Source organism: Bombina bombina, chromosome 4 (assembly GCF_027579735.1).
Source record: "Bombina bombina isolate aBomBom1 chromosome 4, aBomBom1.pri, whole genome shotgun sequence".
NCBI lineage: Eukaryota > Metazoa > Chordata > Amphibia > Anura > Bombinatoridae > Bombina > Bombina bombina.
In genome coordinates, this window is record NC_069502.1 from 380,536,461 (window position 1) to 380,562,974 (window position 26,514).

The 26,514-nt window shown below is 35.7% G+C and overlaps 1 protein-coding gene across 1 annotated transcript in view; it reads left to right on the forward strand.

The window, feature by feature from the left end:
* Positions 1–14,405, forward strand: part of LOC128656309 (inactive N-acetylated-alpha-linked acidic dipeptidase-like protein 2) — a 563,404-nt gene extending 548,999 nt beyond the window's left edge. The window contains exon 7 of the mRNA XM_053710152.1: positions 11,087–14,405. Coding sequence (XP_053566127.1) covers positions 11,087–11,288 — 202 coding nt within the window. The 3' untranslated portion in view covers positions 11,289–14,405. The remainder of the gene's footprint in view (positions 1–11,086) is intronic.
* The last annotated feature ends 12,109 nt before the right edge of the window (positions 14,406–26,514 follow it).

Below are 26,514 nucleotides of genomic sequence, written 5' to 3' on the forward strand. Positions count from 1 at the left end.
TATTTACACAAAATACATAGTTAAAACCTTAATTAAAATGAATATTGCTTAAAGGGACAGTCTACACCAGAATGTTTATTGTTTTAAAAGATAGATAATCCCTTTATTACCTATTCCCCAGTTTTGTATAACCAGCACAGTTATATTAATATACTTTTTCTCCTGTGATTACTTGCATCTAAGTCTCTGGAAACTACCCCCTTATTTCAGTGCTGGCTCCTAGGTAACTTTATGCGCATGAGCACAATGTTATCTATATGACACTCATTAACTGATGCCCTATAGTGGTGAAAAACTGTCAAAATGCATTCATATAAGAGGCGGCCTTCAAGGGCTTAGAAATTAGAATATGCGCCTCCTAGCTTTAGCTTTCAACTAAGAATACCAAGAGAACAAAGCAAAATTGGTGATAAAAGTAATTTGTAAAGTTGTTTAAAATTGCATGCCCTATCTGAATTATGAAAGTTTATTTTGGACTAGACTGTCCCTTTAAATATGCTTTAACATGTTTTCATCTATTTAACGGCAAAGGCTTCCAATGCACTTGTATATATGTGTAAATATACATTTATGTGTTTATATGAGTATATATGTCTGTTAATAAATATACACACATATAAATACATAAAAACATATATATACACATATATAGACATATTTATATATGCATACATATCCATATTTCGACATGTATATGTAGGTATCTCAATGTTAAAGCCCTTTGCCTGTCTATTTTTCTCTAACACCTGAGATCTCATATCTTTCAGCCTTTATAACTTTTTTTGTACAATATTGCTTTTGAATAATATTTATTAGATGGTGTTATGAGTGTAAATATACTTTGTAATGTATTTTTTATGTGTTATTGTGCAATTTTTATGTTTTGCAAAACAGTTAACCAGAGCTCTGAAGTCGAGGTAATAATTCTTACATAAATCTCGTTGTTCAGATGAGATCACGTTAAAAGTTTATTGAGGCTTATTTCACCTATTTTATATATATATATTGCATATCAGTTTTGTTATGTTAAAGTAGTTGCATTGGATTGAACAGTATTTTCAGCAGCAATCTCGCATGTGTGAAAAGGGGTTGACTACAGTAGTTCCAAGTGTTCTGCAGCATTCTCAAGGTGTGGTGAGGATTTTTCACTTAAAGGGACAGTCTACACCAGAATTGTTATTGTTTTAAAAGATAGATAATCCCTTTATTACCCATTTCCCAGTTTTGCATAACCAACACAGTTATAATAATACACTTTTAACCTCTGTGATTATCTTGTATCTAAGCCTCTGCAAACTGCCCCTTTTTTCAGTTCTTTTGACAGGCTTGCAGTCTAGCCAATCAGTGCCTGCTCCCAGATTACTTCACGTGCACGAGCACAGTGTTATCTATATAAAATATGTGAACTAATAGCCTCTAGTGGTGAAAAACTGTTAAAATGCAATCTGAAAGAGGTGGGCTTCAAGGTCTAAGAAATTAGCATATGAACCTCCTAGGTTAAGCTTTCAACTAAGAATACCAAGAGAACAAAGCAAAATTGGTGATAAAAGTAAATTGGAAAATTGTTTAAAATTACATGCTCTATCTGAATCATGAAAGTTTATTTTGGCCTAGACTGTCCCTTTAAACCTGTACTTTGAATGCAGGATTTAAAAATAGACAATTGCCTATATTGAATATCTCTTCTATTGAGGGTGTCTAACTATATCAAAGCTGAAGAGGTTGTCACCTTTTTATTTTTCATTCTTGAACATTTTTCATTTTTTCTTTATCACACAATAAAGTATTTGATAGAGGCAATAGTTTTTTTAGTATTATTATTAATATTAATATTTTTGTGATTTATTTGATGCCAAAATCCTTAAAAATGTAAATATTCCTATGCCATGGGATGGTAACAATTGTGAGATAAAACTAGCTCTATATACTTCGATAGAGCTGATCTCACCACTCGCTGATCTGATGAGGGGTAGTTACAGATCTCTTTGAAACTATAAATGGACTTCTTCACCAATCAAGCAATGTTGAATGTTGCAGGGTGAAAGTTTATACAGAAGTGGTATGTAACTTTAATTTACTTTTGTCACTCTGGAATGTGGGTAAGTTGAAAGCTATTAAAACCATCTCAATTTACATTGGGTATTCTAAAGTGCAGGCTTGTCCCTCTTGATGCTGGATGCTATTGTGCGGACCTCCTTTTTTATATACCTCCCATTTAATCAAGTTAATGCCTGAGGTACTAGGCAGTCCTAATGAATGTCAAAATCATCAGGATCTGTCCATCAGGGAAGCGAATATTCGGCGCGTGCACCATAATGATCCCGCTGTAAAATCAGAACTACTTTGTGTGCTGGTAGAATGGCATCCATGCTCAGAACATCGGCCACACAAATGCAAAAGTTCCAACGTACTCCACACTACCAAGTGCTCCAGTAGGAATCTATCAACTATTTCAAAATTAAAAGTAGAAAATGTTATTCATGTGCGATTTTAAAATCACAGTATATCCATGTGTCCAGGGTATGGAAACTGCAGGACACAGATGTGTTTCATGTGAGGCTACTTAGTTCTAATCAATGTCTTGCCAAATTCCTCCATGGTGCATAAACAAACAGCCAATCAAGACCACTTTGGTGCACTTGTTATGGTTCACTATCACTATTATATATTTGCTGCTATGTGAACATAACAATACAAATTTAGAATTTTGTTTTTAATTTGGTGAATGCACAGAAAATAAAAAAAATTAAATGCAGCCCCTCCTTAAAGAGGTTGAACACATCTGGCATAATTCTAAAAGCTTGTTTACTATGTCCATTAGCATTATTCATTCTGTTTAAACAGTTTTTAAAAAGTAAATTATATAATGACAATTTAAATTACCAACATAATAACTGAAGTGTAACTGACAAGATTATTTAATTTCAAGAACATCTGTTGATTACAAAGAAAATATGGTAAATGAAAAGAAAAAGATTAAACTATCTTGCAGGTGGCTGTATCCAAAACCGGAGCTTTATAGGACAGAATAAATATAGGTTTTAATCCCACATCACAATTTAAAACTAAGCTGATATGAATTGTCAGCTCAACTACACCTATCTTATAAACCACAGGTTACAACTATTTTGTAGATTAAAATAATTTTATAGTAGTAAGATATGAGACTACTAGTTTTCCAATAAATTATAAAAAATGTTCCATAATACTAGATTCACTTACCAAGAAATATATATATATATATATATATATATATATATATATATATTGCAATTAGAAATGTTTAGGCATTCAAGTGGAGAAAAAAAGCCAAATCTGACACATTCCACACAAAATTCCAAAAATGGACTTCACAAAATTATCGTCACCCTCAATTTAATATTTGGTAGCACACCCCTTAGAAAAAATAACCGGAATAAATTGCTTCCTGTAATCATTAATGAGTTTCTTACACCTCTCTACTGGAATTTTGGACCACTATTCTTTCGCCAACTACTCCAGGTCTCTCAAATTGGATGGGTTCTTTTTCCCAACTGCTATTTTGAGATCTCTACACAGGTGCACTATGAGTTTGAGATCTGGACTCATTGCTGTCAATTTCAGTACTCTCTAGCGCTTTGTATTAAACCATTTCTGGCTGCTTTTTGATGTGTGCTTTGGGTCATTGTCCTGCTGTAAAGCCCATGACCTCTGACGGAGACCCAATTTTCTGACACTTGGCCCAACATTGCACCACAGAATTCTTTGGTAGTTTTCAGATTTCATAAAGCCATGCACACAGTCAAGACATCCAGTGCCTGAAGCAGCAATGCAACCATAAAACATCAGTGAATCTCCACCATGTTTGACTTTAGGGACTATATGGTTTTCTTTAAAAGCCTCATTTCATTTTCTTAAAACAGTAGAATGATGGGCTTTACCTAAAAGCTGTAATTTTTTTTCATCTGCCCACAGCACATTCTCCTTAAAGGATTTTGGTTTCCTCAGGTGAGTTTTGGCAAACTCCAATCTGGCTTTTTTTATGTTTCTGTTTTAGCAGTGGGGTCCTCCTGGGTCTCCTACCATAGCGTCGCCTTTCATTCAGATGGTGACGTATAGTGCAACCTGACACATTTTTACCCTGTGCCTGAAGGTCAGCTTGAATTTGTCTGGAAGTTGATTGAGGTTCTTTATCCACAATTTGAACAATCATTTGTTGCAATATTTAATCAATTTTTTTCTTTCGTCCACGTCCAGGGAGAATAGCTACTGTGCCATGGGCTGTAAACTTCTTGACAATGTTGTGCACAGTGGACACAGGAACATTAAGATTTCTGGAGATGGACTTGTAACCTTGAGATTGTCCATGATTTTCAGCAATTTTATTTATTTGCTGCTCTTTCTCTTCTCCATGCTCAGTGTGGCACACAGAGACACACAACAGAAAGGTTGAGTCCATTTTCACCATGTTAACTGGTTGCCAGTGTGATTTCTATATTTTCAGCACCTGTTAATTGATACAGGTGAGTTTAATTACAAATTACAGGAGCATCGCAAACTTGGAATGCAATTATTTCTTACAATTTTGAGAAGGTGCCAATAATTTTTTCCATTTTTGGAGTTTTGCATGGAATGTGTCAGATCTGGCTTTTTTTCTCCACTTTTGCTGTGTCATTCCAATACAAACAAAAGAAGTAAACATGAGAATGCCTAAACATTTGTAATTGCAACAATGGTCTGGGCGATGTGGTGCATTATCTGACAGAAATGCAGGGGTGCCAATATTTTTGGCCATGACTGTATTTATATATATATATATATATATATATATATATATATATATATATATATATATATATATATATATATATATATATATATATATATAACTACTTTCAACCCCAAATATGGAAGAAAAACAAGATCAAAAGTCACTGCTTCTGCGCCAGGGTGTGAAGAAGAATGTGGAAGATGTAAGTTATAACATCAACTTTGTAACAAGTCGGTAAAAAAGAACTGGGAAATTGTGAGCTCAGACAAGACTTTACCCTTTACACGTATGAAAGCCCCGCGGATGGTATACAAGAGAGCACCCAATTTGAAGGATATTTTGGTCCACAATGACCCAACAAAGTGTTATGAAAAAGGGACGTGGTTGGATGCAAAAGGAAACTGGGATGCTACAGGTGTGGGGACTGCACTACGTGTAATAGTATGTTGACTGGGATGTATTTCCATCACCCACACACTGGGAGAAACTATAAGATTCTACATAGGCTGTCGTGCCTTAGTACTCACGTGATCTATATATTGATGTGTCCATGTTCCCTGATGTATGTTGGGAAAACATCTACCACCTTCCGTGAGAGGATGGCCAATCATCGCCATGTGATTAGGCTAGCGATTGAGAAACGAGAGTCGGATCAACCAGTGGCTCGACATTTTCTCCAGGCAGGACACACAGCTGCAAGTCTAAGGACCATACTTATAGATCATGTGCCACCCCTACGGAGAGGGGGAGACAGGAATACCAAACTCCTCCAGGTGGAAACCTCTTTGATCTACCGGTTGGATACAGTGGCCCCAAAATGACTGAATATACAATTGGATTTTAATGTTTTCCTTTGAGGGGATGTCTAGGATTGTTTGATCTAGGTCACCTTTGCTTCAAGGGACTTGATTATCCATTTGTATAAGGATATTACAAATTGAAGAAACTCCAGGATGCAGTGTATTATTACGGCCCTATAAAAGTTTCTATTCTACTTCAATAGGGATGAATGTTACTATGATAAGTTTCCCCACTAAATAATAACTCCATCTTTATTCCATCTTTATATTATTATCTATAGAATAGTTGTCATGCTAGCACGGAAAATTGGAGGAATTGTTGAATAAAGATATGATGTGTAAATATAGAATCCCTTAGATGAACGTGACTGAGATATAATAGATTTGGTATTAGGTCTACTGTGTAAATAGGATATATTAAGGGTCTCACATAGTGTTATTTTAGCACTTTTTATTAATAAAGGATAGGTTAGTAAGTTTTAGATCACATGTTCTTAACAGTTAGTCCGGTACTATCGGAGCTGCTAGCTCCCGATATGCGCACAGCCTAAGAGTACTGCGTGTGTGTATATGTCATCACGCAGGTGGAGCTATGGTAATTAGCCATGCCATGAGCTGTGACAAGCGCAAGCTGGAGCGGCCTCCGTGTTACCGGAAGTGACGACAGCACATATGGGGATTTATAGGTAAGCGGTTGGGAATAGTTTTTAGGAGCCTTTTGGGACAAAAGAATTTTGGCAAATACCCATTGAAAAAGACACCAATTGGTGTTGAAACGTTTGGGAATGCTATGACATAATTTTTTGTGAGGAATAAACATCTATGAAAAAGACCGGAGAGTGAAGCGTTTGTTTTTCTTCCTTATTTGGGGTTGAACGTAGTTCTACATACTTTCCACGCAGCACCCCGGCAGACGATCTAAGGAACAGTGAGTGCACTATAACTGATACTGCATATATATATATATATATATATATATATATATATATATATATATATATATATATATATATATAAACATGTTATGGGACACTTGCTATTAAAATAACATATTTGTTGAAAAAGGAGACAGTGTAATCAGTGTCAATTAAAAAAAAATAAGATTTTTAATTTGAAATTCTTAGCTGCAGTATTTGTATATTGTATACTGATCATTTGGAGATATATTTTTATTATTTTTATTATAACACATCCACCATTGAATTATTATTTCTCCATTCACAATGGAAGCCAATTTACTAGCAATATTATTATTATTATCGATTATTTGTACAGATTCCGCAGGGCTATAAACAAATGCGGAGTACAACAAAACAATTATAGGGATCAAATGGGTAGAGGGCCCTGCCAAGAGTTACACTGTTGTAGTCAGCTCTTAAGAAGGTGATCAACAAACAGCTGGACTCTTAAGCTTACATGCTAAGGGAGTTCAGGGGATAGCAATGGAAGAGAGGAACTGGTATAAAGAAAGGTTAGCATAGGTTGTATGCATCCCTGAACAGTAGAGTCTTTAGGGAGCTCTTGAAGCTTTCAAAACTAGGGGAGAGTCTTGTGGAGCGAGGCAGAGAGTTCCACAAGATGGGAGCCAGTTTAGAGAAGTCCTGTAAATGGGAGTGTGATGAGGTAACAAGAGAGGAGGAGAGTAGGAGGTCATGAGCACAGCAAAGGGGATGGGAGGGAGAGTATCTGGAGACAAGGTCTGAGATATAGGGGGAGCAGTGCAGTTGAGGGCTTTGTATGTCAGAGTAAGAATTTTGTGTTTGATCCTAGAGGCAAGACTAATCCAGTGAAGGGATTGGCAGAGAGGTGCAGCAAATGAAGAGAGACATGTAAGGAAGATGAGCCTGGCAGGGGCATTCATTATGGATTGTAAAGGAGCTAGGAAGCAGGTGGGGAGACCAGAGAGGACAGAGTTGCAGTAATTGAGGCGGGAAAGGGTGGGAGAGTGGATTAAAATCTTAGTTGTGTCTTGTGTAAGGAAGTGTCTAATTTAAGAAATGTTTTTGAGGTGGAAGTGGCAGGCTTTAACAGGAATTCAACAAAAGCACACTCAGGAAGCAAAAAACAATCCTATACACAGGTACTGACAGGAAGCAGCCTTTTATAGGCTGCTGATTAGTGAACTTCCTACAACTGCCAGGAAGGTGGAGACAGAAAGTCAAGTAGTGCATAAATAGAATCAGCAACAAAAACACAAAGAGTCAATACCAGAGAGAGCCAGTAACCAGAGGTTCCAGATTCAATTCCAGGCACAGGCATAGCACCTGGATGTTTCAGAGAGATTAACGATGCCTTCCATAGGAATTAATTAATCTCTCATGGATACAGAGTTTGACATAGGAGAGACTGTAACTGGAAAACACCTGGTGCTGATATAAAGGCTCTGTTTGCATTAATTATAATTTTAACTGAAATGTTTTAACTATAATTTATTTTTGCCTATAGTTTTGTATATATTACTTTTCTGTCAGTTAAATAGGTGAATTGTAAGCCAACTTCAACAGCTGGTAAGAAAAATCAGTGAGACTTGTGAGAAAGCTTTAGACATACCCTGGGAACTCCCCTGTTCAGCCCAGGAAACTCCCCTGTCCCTCTCATTTTCCCATGCTGTGTTTTATTTTACAATAGAGAAAATACCAAGTGCAAGTAAAGTTGTAAAATATATACAGAAATATACAAAGTATGATCCTAATTTGTTTAAGTAAAACATAAACTTTCAGAACATAATCAGAGTATGTCACAACCCTGCTGAATCTAAATCTAAATGTATTAAAATATAAAATAGTGCAAGACTTGAATGTTATAATGCTGAAAGGGCCCAATCTGAAGTGTAAAGTAATAAAATACAAGGTACAAGTGTAAGTATAACAAAACTCTCATATCATGCATTGCTATATTGAACTGGGCTTGTCTCTGCTTCAGATAAAGGCCCAATATTTAAAATATTAACAGACCAATGAGAAATTGTCGTTTTGGGTGTTTCAAGCTTGCAGTTTTTCTGTCTGTCCATATATTCTAAAAAAGTGGGCTTAACCTTGTTTTGCTCCCATAGGATGCAATGGGGATCGCAACTTCAGCAAAATTCTGCCTATTTTGTCACTGGGCTGTGATTTAGGCAGCAGTGAGGGGGCTGTCTTCAAAGTGTGTTTGTACAAAATAGACTGTATTGGCCCCAATGCAGTTGTTTCCGCCCGAGCCTTCAGGCTCGCTGGAAACAGGAGTTAAGAAGCAGCGGTCTTAAGACTGATGCTCCTTAACTCGTCCGCCACCTCTGAGGCTGCAGACCACAATCCGCCTGATAACATACGATCAGGTTGATTGACACCCCCTGCTAGCGGCCGATTGTCCGTGAATGTGCAGGGGGCGGCATTGCACTTGTGCAATGATAAATGCCGACAGCTTATGCTGTCGGCATTTATCAATGTGCTTCGGACATTGATAATTTGGCCCCTTTGTGTTCATGAAAATAAAAAATGTTTTCTGTGCAGTAACACTTTAAATTATGCATATGTAAATTCAGCTTCACTGTGCATGCATTAGATTTGTCACACTGGGAAATATTGCCACTGAAAAATGGTGAGAATGATATGGCTGAAAGGGGATAACTAAAATGGAGAACAGTGTTTTGAATATTAGGAACCCACAGCAATGTTTCCCCATTAAAATACAGGTTTCTCCCATGGAATGCCCAGTAAATTCCCACGGAACACCTATATATTCATCATGTCTGCAATCAATTTTGTTAATAAAGACAAAAAAGCACTTACTATTAAAACTATAGGAGTTGGGGGATTGTATAGTATAATATTAGAATATGTTTGTAAACTGTAAATGTGATTTTATTAATCTTCTTTTTGAAATATGTAAATAATATTGTCCTACAGTACTGTTTAAGGGATCATTTACATTACACCTTTGATTTAGGTGGCGCTGCTGCTTTGAATATATCGTCAGTATCAGAGAAGCATCACCATTTGCTTAAATGTATGGTAAAATGCCTCTCAGCAATGCTGCCTTTAAAGTACTGTCAGCCCTTTTGAATATTGTCTGGCTTTCTCCTCATAGCGAATATCTTGCTGTCTCTTGGCACTTACGATCATCATGGCCACAGAAACCAGAGATATCTGGCAGAGCTGAAGAGTTCCGCCCTTTTTCTTTTAGCATTCAGTAAGTTTAGCCCCTGTGAAGTCTGCATTACAATTTCTCTCTGAGCAGGGAATATTTGGTCATCAGGCCCTTAGAAACAAAAGATCTAAGTAAGATTGTTGCAAGGCAGTATTTTTGTAATAGTAGTGTATATAGTAAAAGAAAATGGAGTAGTCACAATGTAAATTATTATTGTTTCCTAAGTTACAAAAAACAGTTTAACATTAATATATTTTATACCATTGTCTAGTAAATTGCATGTCCGTATTCTCACCTTCGTTTCCATAAATATGAAGAACTCCTTGTGAGCTATGAAGCTCTATGAATGTTGCAAAGGACTTCACAGAACTATCTCACCTGGCAGTAGCAGCGTTTTTTTCAAAGAGGCTTTAATGTATCTAGCCCATAGCATTGTTGGGTTCAGTGAAATATAATATAGCAAAGCAGTTATCTCAAGTGCACACCGCAGAGATGCTGTTATTCTTAAAAAAAATCTTGCATATAAAAGCATTCATTAATATTCACACTTTATTTCAGGCATATCCCATAACCATATGTGTTGATCTGAAGAGCCCTTTATATATCCATTACTATGATTATGGTGTGCTTAGCCTGAAACTTTGCTGTTATACCATAAGTCCAAAACGAAGGAGGCACATTTATAAATGGAGTTCTGTTTACATATATTAGATAGCAGAAAATCCAAGAGTGAAATAATGTAAAAAAAATGTATGTTTTTATATTATACATCACATTATTATTTTTGAACCATGCATTACAAGTTTTTTTCCCCATATTATGTACAATTATTATTATTATTGTAATTTTCATTTATTTGGGAAATAATGTTAAAGGGACACTGAACCCAAATTTTTTCTTTCGAGATTCAGATAGAGCATGCAATTTTAAGCAACTTTCTAATTTACACCTATTATCAATTTTTCTTTGTTCTCTTGCTTTTTTTATTTGAAAAAGAAGGCATCAAATGTATCCACCAATCAGCAAGAACAACCCAGTTTGTTCACCAAAAATGGGCCGGCATCTAAACTTACATTCTTGCATTTGAAATAAAGATACCAAGAGAATGAAAACAATTTGATAATAGGAGTCAATTAGAAAGTTGCTTAAAATTGCATGCTCTATCTGAATCACAAAAGAAAAAAATTGGGTTCAGTGTCCCTTTATAATGCTGGTAAATCATATTCCTTTCATGGAAATATAAATAAATAATAATGATAATATTTACAAAACTGTAAAATGCAAATTTATTAAAGCTGCATTTAGTATATTCTGTAATATTATTTTTTTTTTTATTGCCAAAAACATTATGTGACATATAGCACCTTTACTTTTTATTACATTTACACGTTTCCACTTTCTATCTATTTAGAAACATTTTATACAGGCTGGATGAAAGGACGACCCGGTTTTCACTACTTCAAGAAGCACAAGAACATTGCAAGATTTCTAAGTCAAATGAAACACTTCTATCAGCATTGCAAGAGGTGTTGAACTGTATTACCTCAGCTACGTTATACTTGAAAGAAAGTCTTCATGTGTTTCAGGATGGTTTGGAAGAAAGTGACTTGTAGATGATCTGTGTTTTGTAGCCACATTGTATCTTCTGTTTTACATACAACAATTTTAAGAGGCAACATTATTAAATATTTATAAAATGTTGGATTTTAATTAAAGATACAATAAAGTCAAAATGAAAGAATTGTATTTATATAACTAGGTGTAAAGTACAACAGAATAAACAGGAGACTTGTTTTCTATATTATCAGAAGCCACAATGGGCTATGGTGCAGACTCTTATATAGTTTTATAAATAAATATGCATAAGAGATAAAGAGATAGGCACCTGAAAATACAAGTGCCCAAAAAACAAGGAGATTCAGCACTCTTAATAAAAAATAAAAATGGATTTAAACATAAAAATGAACAAAATTTACTGGTAAAAACTGGTGCAACAGATTGGCATCAAGACCATGCTTTACAAAATAGGATACATAAATATTATATAAAAAACAATACCATGAAAATAGACACCATCTAAAAGAAACACATGGAGCATAGTAGTAGCCAGACCTCTATGTAAATACTGGAGGTAATCGTATTGCGATACTACTGTTAAATACAATTTAGAGAGGTCTGGGTAATACTATGCTCCATGTGTCTCTATTAGTTGGTGTCTTTTTTCATGGTTTTTGTTTATATATTCTATTTTTTAAAGACTGGTCTTGATGCCATGCTGTTGTACCAACATATTACATTGACGTCTATGGGGACTGTGTTTTTACTTGAAATATATATGTATATGCTTATCACTCATAGTCCAGCCTTAAATGTTGTACTTATTCATTGTTGTGTTTTTAAAGCATTCATTTTTAACAGAAAAATGTTTATTCTTATAGTAATATGGTCCTAAAAAATGAATCTAAAAGTTATAAAGATTCATTTTTTACTACATTGTTTTAAATACAAGTTATTGGGAAAATAAATGATTTTGCCCCTACAATAATGCTGCTTCTCAAAATCATACAATCTATTTTCAAATGAGACAATTTATTGACTTACCATATAGAGTACATAAAAAATACACAATTTGGTAATTTGCACAACAGTGTGTTCACAAAAATCCTATAACATCATTAGTGGGTATTCATGGGCAACTGAATTATGTCACATTGGAATTTCTCTAAACTTCCCCCTTAATCACACTTTTTTTACTCTGTTTACTTATTTTAGTATGGTAGTGTGGGATGCAGCACTGCTTTAGTCTGAAGCTTGTAACGTAGTTGGGGACTCTTAAGATCTTGACATCATCCTTTGGAACCAATGCATAATTGTCGTTAACTTTTTTGTCTCTCATCATAGGAAAAATATAAATAGTTAGCTTCTGTAGTCAGTTTGATTTATTCCCCTTTCCTTATGGTCTACTCACCAAAATTATTATGATTTGATTAACAAGGAACACTTTCTTCCCAAATTGTGGCTTTTTTTTTTTGTTCCCAGAGCACGTCCCTTCTTTTTAATTGTGTTTAGGTTGAATACTATTGCAGTTAAAACTGCCTCAGGCTTAAACAATGAGTTTCCTTCCCATCTGTTCCTTTGATAGTAATACATTAGTAAAGCTTGTATATGACAAGAATAAGATAGAAACAATATATATCATTAACATTATATCAATAATTCTTATTCTCAAAAATTGTATACTATGGTACTATAATCTGAGTTCCAAGTTTTGGGCTAGACTACGAGTGGCGGACTAACTGTTGAGCGTGAGCAATAAGGAGTACTTCTCAGCTCTTTTTGCACGTGTCGGAGGTAAGGTGTGTAATACGTGTTGAAAGTAAATGTGTTTGCTTGAGTGAATTTGAATTTAATTGTGTTTGGTTATGCGACAATGCGAACCTGCCCTGCAAGGGCTTCGGAGCAGATCTCGCTGCTTCGTGGAGCCCTTAGTGTTGGTAACTAATACCAGTGGATATGTGATAAAACAATAATATATATATATATATATATATATATATATATATATATATATATATATATATATATACATATATATATATATATATATATATATATAGTTTTCTATTCAAGAAGCACTTGTAATGCTATCAAAATGCAAACATTGTTATGGGATAAAAATGTGTATTATTTAATATAGATCTTGTGAATGTTGCACACTATGGTGCCAGATTACAAGTGGTATGCTAACATTTGTGTGCAAGTAATAAAGAGGTTTCACTTGTTGGGTTTACCGCAGATATTCCAAGTTGAAAGTAAAAGCAATTACAAGTTATACTAGAATGATTACCTCGTCCTCAGAGTTCTGGTTAACTGTTTTGCTTAATTAAAAGTCTCACAATGCACATAAAAATGACATTACAAAGTACAGTTACAAAGTACAGGTACAGGTACACTCATAATAATACGAACTAATAAAAAGAATTCTAAAAATGTATTTATGAATAAATAGAACATATTCTTGTATGTGAAGAACATTGGAATGTGAAATATTCATATTTTCATGCCGGATTAGCACACATGAGAATATGTGATCGAGGTTGAGGGCGAGTAGTTGTTTTTTTTCACTTTTTTGCTCCTTTGACTTCTACGACAGAATAGGTGAACACCCATGTGATATTCTAACTTCGTCTTTTTGAGCTTATCGGTTTAGTGTGCAAGCGAAAACAGTTTAGTTTCAACTCAAGTGCAACCTGACAAGTGCAAAAAGCTTACTTCTAGCTCAGTTAATGCTTTAGCGGTAGTGTTTAATAGTGCTCCACTTATAATCTGGCCCTATATGTTGAAAGTACAAATCAGTGGAGAAAGCCTCATAATGATTTAGTGATAAAAGTGGCACATTTTCTTCCAATAACCTTTCAAAGATTGCAATAGCATTTTCTTTAGGTACATTACTTTTTTTTTACTGAAATGGATTTGTGTTCATGTGTGTATGTGTACATCTGAGTTTTTACCAGTGCATATATATGTGTATGTAAATATTTGTGTCTGTGCAGGGTTTAACAGGTGTTTTATGATAAGATTCCATCAGAATACAATTTTACAATCTCTGAATAAAATTATTTATTATGGCATACTATACTCTGTTATACATATTGGATGTGAATACAATAAAATATTTTATAATAAATTAGCAAATAAAAAAATATTTTACAATTGAGATATTTGATAAATTGTATATTTTTGTTGTACTGCTCTATTATGTCAACATAGTATTCTAACAATATAATGTTTTTCCCAGTATATAGTGTTTTTTTTTTTTGTTTTTTTTTCATAGTGATGTTCATGGGCTTAATAAGATTGACCTTTTGATACATGAATAATTTGATACATAACAATTTCTATGCCAACTCCTGTTGTTAATTAAGTATATCTGTTTTGATCAGGGATACACTTAATGGGACAGTCTAGTCCAAAATAAACGTTCATGATTCAGATAGGGCATGTCATTTTAAACAATTTTCCGATTTACTTTTATCACCAAGGGTGTTAGTTCATGTGTGTCATATAGATAACACTGTGCTCATGCACATGGAGTTCCTAGGAGCTAGCACTGATTGGCTAAAATGCATGTCTGTCAAAATAACTGAAATAAGGGGTCAGTCTGCAGAGGCATAGATACAAGATAATCACAGAGGTATAAAGTGTATTTGTATAACTGTGTTGGTTATGCAAAGCTAGGGAATGGTTGATAAAAGGATTAACTATCTTTTACAACAATAAAAATTCTGTTGTAGACTGTCCCTTTAATGATACAGAACATTGTTTTTCCCTTAGAGTTACTGAAGTGGATGGTTTTGAAGTTGGGGGTTGTTTCCAGGACATGGAGTATTTAAAATTAAATGAAGAGAAGTGGGATTCATGGATTTTATCTAAATACATATCACTTAACATGATAAACAGAGGACTGAGATTGAAAAAAAATCCCAACTTATGATATTCAAGATTCAGATTTTATTAATCATTGGTATCAAGCATTGACTGAATGTTCATTGAAATTGATTTTTCTGTTGATTGAGAATAAGGATTCCCTTTTAAGAGAAATAGTTGCGTTACAGGCAGAGATCAATAAATTTAAATGGTATGATGAATATGCTAAATTGTATGCTATATTTAAAGAAACTGTAGAGGAGTAAAAGAAGTTAGCAATCCATGTCAAATATTTCAAGTTTATACTAATGGACTTGTATCAAATGGTGGTGATGCCAAAGTAGCAATTCCTGGGATAATAAAGAGCCTGTTGATGGTCAAAAGATAGTGACCATACAGGAAATTCGAAAAATATGTAGGTAATTTAGGAATAGGAATAGTAACTTAGAGTCGCCCCAAAAGGTTACTTTTTCAGAAACTGAACTCAACAACATGGATGAGGAGAAACTTAACTCTAGTTTTGAGGCAACATCAGCAAACAAGTTATGAGGTTCTGAAATATCTGATACAATGAATGAATTAACATTAACTGAGTTAATTGAGAATAGAAGATTCGTTGACACTTAAAAACGTCCTGCTACCACACACAGGGGTGTATTTAATGATCATGGTGGATTTGGTGCCAGACCAAAAAACTAAAAAGATGGTGTATTACAACATAAAGAATCCTCATATCAATTTTCCCTCCTAATCACTCCTCTGGTCAACATTGAGTTCAACATAGGGATATTAAATAATTTACTCAGTCTACATCTTGACCATGAGTCAGGGTTTTCAGAGAGCTCAAAAACAGCCCACGAGGGGATGGAAATGTGATAATACAGAAAGCAAACAAATTGAATGTAGAAATAGGACCTCCCAGATATGCCTTGAGAGAAATGAGATGCAGAGGCAGGAGCAAATACATGTAAACCTGGTAAATACACAAAAAGAAAATTATTAACCTGTTAAAAAACAAACAATAATAAATCAGACAAAAAAACATGTGTTAGTGCCAAAAGGAAATGTCCAAAAATGTCAATTGGAGACCAATTCCCAACTCCAAATGTGCATAAGTGATCCCAGGGATTACTTCTCAGTGGAGATGAATGCTGCAGTCGAACTCCAAGGGTTAACCTCAAATAAAACAGATCAATGCTGCCAATGGTGTAGTCCTGTGAGACTACAGGGTTAATTCACATGTAAGCTGTATACATACTGCAGAGCTTCACATCAAGCTGTAGATATAAAAGCAATGGGAGACTCCAGCAGGAGCAGATAGAAGTGAACTCAGATGAATGTTAAAAAATGTATTAAAACGTGTTAAAATCACTAAACCCCTGTGATGAGAGACCCGTATTTGTCACTGCTTACTCTAATCAATAAGATGATATCTGCTCTATTGTTAAGAGAAATGTATAGGTTATAAGTGGATCGTTTATTACCGCTACCGCTCCAGCATTAATTTTGCTAGCAGCTAGCATTTTGCATGTGTGGGGTAATGCTGATATTACAGGTTGAAAGAAAAATGTTGCACTCGCACAAAACCCGACATTCACAAAATATTAACCACAGGATATCGTGATATCACAATAACCCCATTGACTCAATGGAGCTCCTATGCTCGCGTGCTAACCCCCTTCACAATAAACTCTAATAACCACTAAATTGCCAAAACTCCCTGCTCTTTTAACCCACTAAATTATTAACCCCTAATCCACCATATCCCCTATTACACTATTAACCTCTAAACTGCCACAACCCCTACCACAATAAACCCCCTAACTTATTAACACCTAAAATACCACAACCCCCACTGCAATAACCCCTACACTACTTAACCGCTAAACTGCCATTACCCTACCGCAATAACACCTACTGTACACTACTTAACCCCCTAACAGCTAACCCCCACAAGACCCCTAACTTATGATTCCCTACATTACAAAAAAATAAAAAACACTTAAAAAAGCCTTTTTGTAAAACTAAAATACACTAAAAAATAAGCTCCCCTTAAAAAACATTATACTAAAACGAAACTAACGTCACAAATAAAAAAAACTGTTTTTAAAAATTTGAATCTAAAAATTACACTGAAAAGGGCATTTGTTGGGCAATGCCCTATTTTAAGTGATTATAATTATTTAGCAAAAAGTGATCATAACTCTTTTGCAAAAAAGTAATCCTATATTTGTAGAATGACATCTGTTGTACATCTCAAGGGATAGTGCATGCTCTGCTTTGTCGAGACATTTTATTAAAATGCATCAGCAAAATGTTTATTCTTTTAAATGACAAGCTATAAAAACCCCTCAGAGCTGGTGATTTAAATTGCTATGCTTAAAATAGACATACTGGATCTTTAAATCGGACACCTTAACCCCAAAGGTTTAAATTCTGAGTATGGTGTCATAAATTACTGGGAATAGATCATAGGTCTGGTCTGTGATTTCAGGTCTATATTAACCTTATCCCACTAGTAATACAATAGGAGTCCTTTGTATGTGAGTGTTTAGGTTGATTTCTTCTATCTCTGCATGTATTCTCTGTATATTTTCTATATTTTCTGTTATTTGTTATCAGTAGAAACAATGAACTTCCATTGAGAGTAATAGTCTGAATGTGTTTAAGTCAATGGGGCCGATTTAACAAATGTCTGACGGACATGATTTGCCGTAGCGGATCATGTCTGCTTGACATCGCTAAATGCATTTAACATTACATAAGCATTTCTAGTGAAATGCTTGTGCAATGCCGCCCCCTGAACGGGAATATTGCTGTCCGCCACCTCAGAGGTGGAGAACGAGTTAAGGACCAGCTTCTTAACTTACATTTCCAAAAGGCTTGCGCGGAATAAGCAGCATCCGCTACTTCATAAATATACCCCTATGAGTATGGTCATATATACAGTATATATGTATATATATATATATATATATATATATATATATATATATATATATATATATATAGCTATAGCTATGTATCTCTCTCTCTCTCTATATATATATATATATATTTATATATATATAATGTATTTATTTATATATATATTTATATATATATATATATATATATATATATATATATATATATATATATATATATATATATATATATAAATATATATATATATATATATATAGAGAGAGAGAGAGAGAGAGAGAGAGAGAAATCATATACAGTTTGAGCTTGATTGAGAATTTAAGTAAAAACATTTTTTTGTAACTTGTCAATATATGCAATCCTATGGATTTTTTTTTTAAAATAGAAAGCATAAACATTTATATATCTGTCTTATTTTATTTCATATTTTACTAAAATATCATTATAAAAATAAAAAAGCAATGGCAAATTTATTCTGCCCTCCACTTTATAATAAACTTGTTGAAGGAAAAAAGCATTAGTTGTATTCAACCATATGTTTGAACAGATAACATTTATGTTTTTTTGCAATTTCATCACACCTAATAGGATTTTGTTTCTTTATTTATACAGCACCAATATAATTCATGCTCTTGAAAGGCTATGTGATGGCTAACACAATTAATTTATATGCCACACTATACTGAGCTTCTCTGTGATTATCTTTGTTTATATACTAATGCAATGTATTCAAGCAAGTTACACAAATAATTTTAATTGCAACTGTGCAGTTCAAACCAATTTATGATACATTAATGCATTTCCTAGGGATCGCTTGCTGTTTCAAGTTTCATGTACTTTATGCTGATTTAAATTATGTGAAAAGCTTGTCATTCCATTAAATGTTCATATTTTATGTGTATATCTGTGTGTGTGTATTTATTTTCAAAATATCCATAAGGTACTTGGTATATTTAAAACTAAAATATTATACTACTGAAACATTTATTAGTACCAGCTCTGCTGGCATTTTAAATATTTTATACTTAAAAGAAATATAACAGTCCTTAAGATTTAGGGGCCGAATTATCAAGCCCCTAATGGAATTATCAAGCCCCTGTTTTCGTGCAAGCCATCAGGCTCGCCGGAAACAAAAGTTATGAAGCAGCGGTCTAAAGACCGCTGCTCCATAACTTGTAGACCTCCTCTGAGGCTGCGGACATCAATCCGCCCGATCTCATATGATCGGGCTGATTGACACCCACTGTTCAGTTCACTTGAACTGCTTGTGCAATGATAAATGCAGACAGCGTATTTTTATTTATCGATGTGCGGCGGACATGATATTCTACATTGTATCATGTCCATCCTCAGTTTAATAAATCGGCTCCTTAAACTTTTTTTTAAATAATAATAATAAAATGTATTATTGTTCTTTATGAGATTTTTCACAACCCTATACATTTTTTACACATATAAATGATGTTACTAACTGAAAATTAAGGGCTAGTTTAAAATTATAGTGCTATCGATATTGCTAGGAGCGTAAGCGCAATTGGAAGGTCGCAGTGTTCTTTACACTCAAATCCATATTATCAGTGGAGCGCTATTAAATTACCACATATTCGTTTGTGCAAAATCTCAGTTATTTATGCTCTCCATATTTTCTTGTATTACAAGTTGAAAGTAAATGCGATCTTGCAAGCACAAACGCATTTACCAATCAAACTTTTTACGCAAACATAAAGTTGGCGTAAAGAGTTTGTGTAAAAAAGTTAAACTAAATACACTATTAATCCCTAAACACATTACATAAATAGAAACTCTAAAATTACAGAAAATAAAAAGAATAAAATAATTCATCCTATTCTAATACCCTTTAAAAAAACACCCCAAAATAAAAAAGCTGTAGGGGTCAATTTATTATAGTGCGAGCGGACATGATACGATGTAGCGTATCATGTCAGCTGCACATCAATAAATGCAGACAGCATACACTGTTGGCATTTATCATTGTGAACTGCTTGTGCAATATCGCCTCCTGCAGATTTGCGGCCGCTAGCAGGGGGTGTCAATCAACCTGATTGTATTTGATCGGGTTGATTTCTGTCCGCCGCCTCAGAGCAGGACCTTTAGACCGCTGCTTCATACCTTCTGTTTCCGGCGAGCCTTCCATACGGAGCTTGAAAAATATGCCCCCTATTCTAAAAATAAACTACCAAATAGCCCTTAAAAAGCCTTTTGTATGGCATTGCCCTAGAGCGTTCAAGCACTTTTATGAAAAAAACCCCACTAACTCCTCTAACATTAAACCTCCACCCCCCCAAATAATAACAAATCTAACTTTAAAAAAAAAAAACTAAATCATCAATTTACCTGAAAATTGCAAATTGGTACTCAACGATGTTGATGGTGGTGGCGCTCCATATTCATCCCGGCGGTGCTCCATCTTCATCTCGGCGGCAGTCCATCTTCATCCATCTTCTTATTTTCTCCCAGGAGGTCCATATTCTTTTCTTCATCCTGGTGGCGGTGGTTACAGTGACGGTGGACCTCCTCTTCAGAGCAGTAACAGGGAGCTCCTCTTCATGCAGTCCTTAGCAGGACAAGAACAGGAAACATAGCATTTAGGTCAGGTGTCAAGTCCAGCGGGAATGCATGGGAACAGAGTCCTTTTGAAAAGCAGATAGTATGCCGAGGATCATACACATGGAGAACTACAAAGCAGCAGTATTAGAAGAATGCTATTGAGTCCTCAATGGCAGCAGTGTTTGCATAATATTTAAAATTGTTAAAAGTATTCTTGCAAAACTGCAGCTCTGTTGTTCTCCAAAATTTTTATTTTTTTAGAATTGTAATCTAAATCATAAAAAAAACTTTCCATGGTAGTAAAATGCAAGGAGACGGTGTGATCAATAGGGCATTGAAGGAAGGGATAAATGCATTGCATTCAGATGATGCCTTTTTTCAGACACACCAAATTGAGGATGCCAAAGTAGTCAACATAGAAGCTGAAGCAAATGCGACTAAATGTGTGATATAAGTTTCTCCAGAGGGGAACAAAATCTATACCCTGAACCATTAGAGCTGATGTGTCAGAATTTGTATGGCATTGCCCTAGAGCGTTCAAGCACTTTTATGAAAAAAAACCCACTAACTCCTCTAACATTAAACCTCCACCCCCCCCCCCCCAAATAATAACAAATCTAACTTTTAAAAAAAAAACTAAATCATCAATTTACCTGAAAATTGCAAATTGGTACTCAACGATGTTGATGGTGGTGGCGCTCCATATTCATCCCGGCAGTGCTCCATCTTCATCTCGGCAGCAGTCCATCTTCATCCATCTTCTTATTTTCTCCCAGGAGGTCCATATTCTTTTCTTCATCCTGGTGGCGGTGGTTACAGTGACGGTGGACCTCCTCTTCAGAGCAGTAACAGGGAGCTCCTCTTCATGCAGTCCTTAGCAGGACAAGAACAGGAAACATAGCATTTAGGTCAGGTGTCAAGTCCAGCGGGAATGCATGGGAACAGAGTCCTTTTGAAAAGCAGATAGTATGCCGAGGATCATACACATGGAGAACTACAAAGCAGCAGTATTAGAAGAATGCTATTGAGTCCTCAATGGCAGCAGTGTTTGCATAATATTTAAAATTGTTAAAAGTATTCTTGCAAAACTGCAGCTCTGTTGTTCTCCAAAATTTTTATTTTTTTAGAATTGTAATCTAAATCATAAAAAAAACTTTCCATGGTAGTAAAATGCAAGGAGACGGTGTGATCAATAGGGCATTGAAGGAAGGGATAAATGCATTGCATTCAGATGATGCCTTTTTTCAGACACACCAAATTGAGGACGCCAAAGTAGTCAACATAGAAGCTGAAGCAAATGCGACTAAATGTGTGATATAAGTTTCTCCAGAGGGGAACAAAATCTATACCCTGAACCATTAGAGCTGATGTGTCAGAATTAAGTAACATTTTAAAGTGTCTGGCCACTGGTGTATCTGAGTAGTCATCTTCAATGGAACGCAGATGCTCCAAAAATCTCTCTTTTAACGTTCTCTTTGTTTTCCCTGTATATTGTTTGGAACAGATTTTGCATGTGAGGAGATAGATCACATGTGTGGTTGCACAGTTTATGTAGTAATTAATTTTATAATTCTTATTAATTGTGGATACAAATTCTTCTCCCTCACATACAAAATCACACGTTCTGCATATAGGACGTCTACATTTGTAGAATCCTCTTTTTTGCTGTAGCCAACATTTTGTATTTTTTGGTTTAAGATCGGAAGGTGAGAGATAGTTAGCAAGAGTTTTACCTTTTTTAGATATAAAATCGCAGCCATTTTGCATAATGTCTTTCAATATAGGACCAGAATAAAGGATAGGCATTGATTCCTTTATGATATTACATATTTTATTAAATTCAAGACTGTATGTAGTGATGAATTAGATTTTTTGGCTGACCTGTTTATATTTTCGTTTGTTTTTATATGTAAGCAAATCCTCTCTCTTAGTATTATCAACACTTTGTTTGGCTTTTGTCAATACTTTTTCAGTATAGCCCCTATCTAGAAGTCTTTTTGTGGCTTCTTTTGATTGTTTCTGATATTCGATATCTGTTGTACAATTTCTCTTTATTCTAGTATATTCCCCTTTGGGTATGCCCCTGACTACATGCCTAGGATGACATGAATCATATTTGAGAATTGTATTTCCTGCAGTCGGTTTTATCTAAAAAGTTGATCTGCCTATTATTGTGTTCGCTGGTAAATGCAAAGCCACAATTATTTGGCTAGATTTAGAGTTTTGCGTTAGCCGTCAAAAGCAGCATTAAGGGGTCCTAACGCTGCTTTTGGCCGCCCGCTGGTATTTAGACTCAGCCAGGAAAAGGTCTACCGCTCACTTTCTTTCCCCGACTCCAGGCTACCGCAAATCCCCTTACGTCAATTGCGTATCCTATCTTTTCTATAGGATTTGCCTAACACTGGTATTTGGAGTCTTGGAAAAACTGAGTGGTAGACCGTCTACCGACAAGACTCCAGCCGCAAGTCAGTAGTTAAGAGCTTTATGGGCTAACGCCGGAATATAAAGCTCCTAACTACTGTGCTATAAAGTACACTAACACCCATAAACTATCTATGTACCCCTAAACCGAGGCCCCCCCACATCGCCAATCCTCTAATCAAATTTTTTAACCCCTAATCTGCCGACCGGAAACCGCTGCCACCTACATTATCCCTATGAACTAATCTGCTGCCCCTAACATCGCCGACACCTATATTATATTTATTACCCCCTAATCTGCCCCCCCCAACATCGCCGCTACCTTACCTACACTTATTAACCCCTAATCTGCTTACCAGACCTCGCTGCCACTATAATAAATGTATTAACCCCTAAACCGCTGCACTCCTGCCTCGCAAACACTATAATAAATTTTATTAACCCCTAATCTGCCCTCCCTAATCTGTTACAATCAGCCAATAAAATACAAGCTCAATACGATTGGCTGATTGGATCAGCCAATCGGATTGAACTTCAATCTGATTGGCTGATTGGATCAGCCAATCAGATTTTTCCTACCTTAATTCCGATTGGCTGATAGAATCCTATCAGCCAATCAGAATTGAAGTGACGCCATCTTGGATGACGTCCCTTAAAGGAACCTTCATTCGTCGTTCAGTCGTCGGTTGACGAGGATGGCTCCGCGTCAGCTCCTTTGAAGATGGCTCCGTTCCGGATGGATGAAGATTGAAGACACCGCCTGGATGAAGACTTCTTCCGGATGAAGGACCTTCTCTGTGCACCTTGGATGAAGATTTCGGCCCGGTTGGGTGAAGACGACTCAAGGTAGGGAGATCTTCAGGGGGTTAGCGTTAGGTTCATTTAAGGGGGGGTTTGGTTGGGTTAGAGTAGGGGTGTGTGGGTGGTGGGTTTTAATGTTGGGGGGGTTGTATTTTTTTTTACAGGTAAAAGAGCTGATAACTTTGGGGCAATGCCCAGCAAAAAGCCCTTTTAAGGGCTGGTAAAAGAGCGAATTACTTTTGTAATTTAGAATAGGGTAGGGCATTTTTTTATTTTGGGGGGATTTTTTATTTTATTAGGGGGCTTAGATTAGGTGTTTTTAGTTTAAACTTCTTGTAATATTTTTTTATTTTTTGTAATTTAGTGGGTTTTTTTGTATTATAGATTAGTTTACTTAATTGTATTTTAGTTTAGCTAATTGTAGGTAATTTATTTAATTAATTTAATGATAGTGTAGTGTTAGGTGTATTTGTAACTTAGGTCAGGATTTATTTTACAGGTAATTTTGTACTTATTTTAACTAGGTAGCTATTAAAAAGTTATTAACTATTTAATAGCTATTGTATTGTAGGGGTTAATAAATATAGGTAAGGTAGCGGCGATGTTGGGGGGGCAGATAAGGGGGTAATAAATATAATATAGGTGTCGGCGATGTTAGGGGCAGCAGATTAGGGGTTCATAGGGATAATGTAGGTTGCGGCGGTGTCCAGAGCAGCAGATTAGGGGTTAATAATATAATGCAGGTGTCAGCGATAGCGGGGCGGCATATTAGGGGTTAATAAGTGTAAGGTTAGGGGTGTTTAGACTCGGGGTTCATGTTAGGGTGTTAGGTGCAGACATAGAAAACAATGGGGCTACGCTAGGAGCTGAACGCTGCTTTTTCAAGCCAGCTCAGCCCCATTGTATCCTATGGGGATATCGTGCACGAGCACGTTTTTTCAAGCTTACCGCTACCGTAAAAAACGCTGGTATTGAGAGTTGAAGGGAAGGTAAATTATGCTCAACGCTCCTGTCAAAAATATGTTACAAATGTTAGGATTATCAAAACCTCTGTTTTAGGAAGCACAACTTGAAGACACTTTAGTTATGAATGTTACACAGAGTTTCACAAGGAAGGCCCAAAAGTGTGTAAACTCTGTGTATTAATATCGCCCTTGTCCGTTTGTACTCAGAAGTCTCAAGAGCACAAATAGCAGTTTTAGGGCTTAACAAAATGAATGTATATAACAGATTGATATAGTAAATCTAAGATACATAAGCAGAACTTATTTAGATAAGAGCTTAGGCTGGTAGCAGTTGCGGTATCAGGATATTTATATATGACAGTACGTATACAAACTCCAAGCCAAAAGAATGTAACATACGACCTGTTCCTAGTGAGTCTCTGGAGCCGGATGGAGCAATGCAGGCGTATGGTACAAACAACCGGAGCCACTTATCCTCTGCGCGCGGTGACTAGGGAGAGGTGTTGATGCGGCTGCAGCTGATGACGTCACCCGAGCTGGCTCTGATCTTGCAGAGAGGAAGCAGAGCTGCAGCGCAGCTCAGGAGATAGTGACAGCTGACTGGAGAGTTGAGTGAGCGGTAGTTGCGGGTAAGCTGGGACAGGTTAAGCAAGAGCAGTTGCAGTCCCAACCTGAGAGCAGACAGTCTGTCCTAGGATTTGGCAACAGAGTAGCCTTGTGTAACAAATAGTAGAGTAGCTAGCAAGCTAGACTTGGTAAAGGAAGTTAGAACTTGCATATACCTTCAAATCAAAATAACCAAGCAATGAGTCTAGGAAGGGGAGGTGCTTATATAGCGCAATTTAGGATTAAGGAAGGAACCATTTAAAGGTACAGAACAATGGCAGGAACCCTGACAGCTCCCTTTTCTGAGCCTAACGCAGCCACTCAGACAACTCTAAATACTAGCGTTGTCTTAAGGGTGCGCTGGAAAAAAAGCAGCGTTAGCACTGACAAAACTCTAAATCTAGGCGTTTGTTTTTTAAATATTTGCATAAATGAACCGCTTCATCCTCACTTCCATCAAACACAAATAGTAGATCATCAATATATCTATAAAATTGGACAATTTTCTCTCTGTAAGGATTTCTATCTCCATAGACGTGGGACAGCTCCCACCAACCCATAAAAAGGTTGGCATATGATGGAGATAAAAATTGTTCTGAAACATAAAATAGTTATGACTCAAAAGATATTCTACAGCGCTCAAAAGAATTTTTTTGTAGGAGGTGCAAAATCACTATACTGTTCCAAAAAGTATTCTATGGCTATGAGGTCTTTTTCGTGTTGTATGGTAGTGTAGAGTGAGGAAACATCTACAGTAATGAATCTGTATGTTGGTTTCCACTGTATATCCTGAATTTTATTTAGAAGGGCCGTAGTGTCTTGTATGTAACTTGGTAGTTCCTTGACAAACGTTTGTAAAAAGGAGTCAATTAATTCTGACATTGGCTCATTTAAAGAATCTATGCCCGCTATAATGGGCCTTTCTGGAGGAAATTTTGAGTTTTTGTGAGTTTTGGGAAAATAATGAAATATAGGAATGACTGGTAATTGTGGAATGATTCTTTCTTGAATTGAATTGATTTAGTAATAAAATTGTTATGTCTAGCATAAAGAACCAGATTAGTCAGTTCATTCCTATATTTATTAGTAGGATTCTCCCTGAGTTTTATATATACTGCTGTGTCAT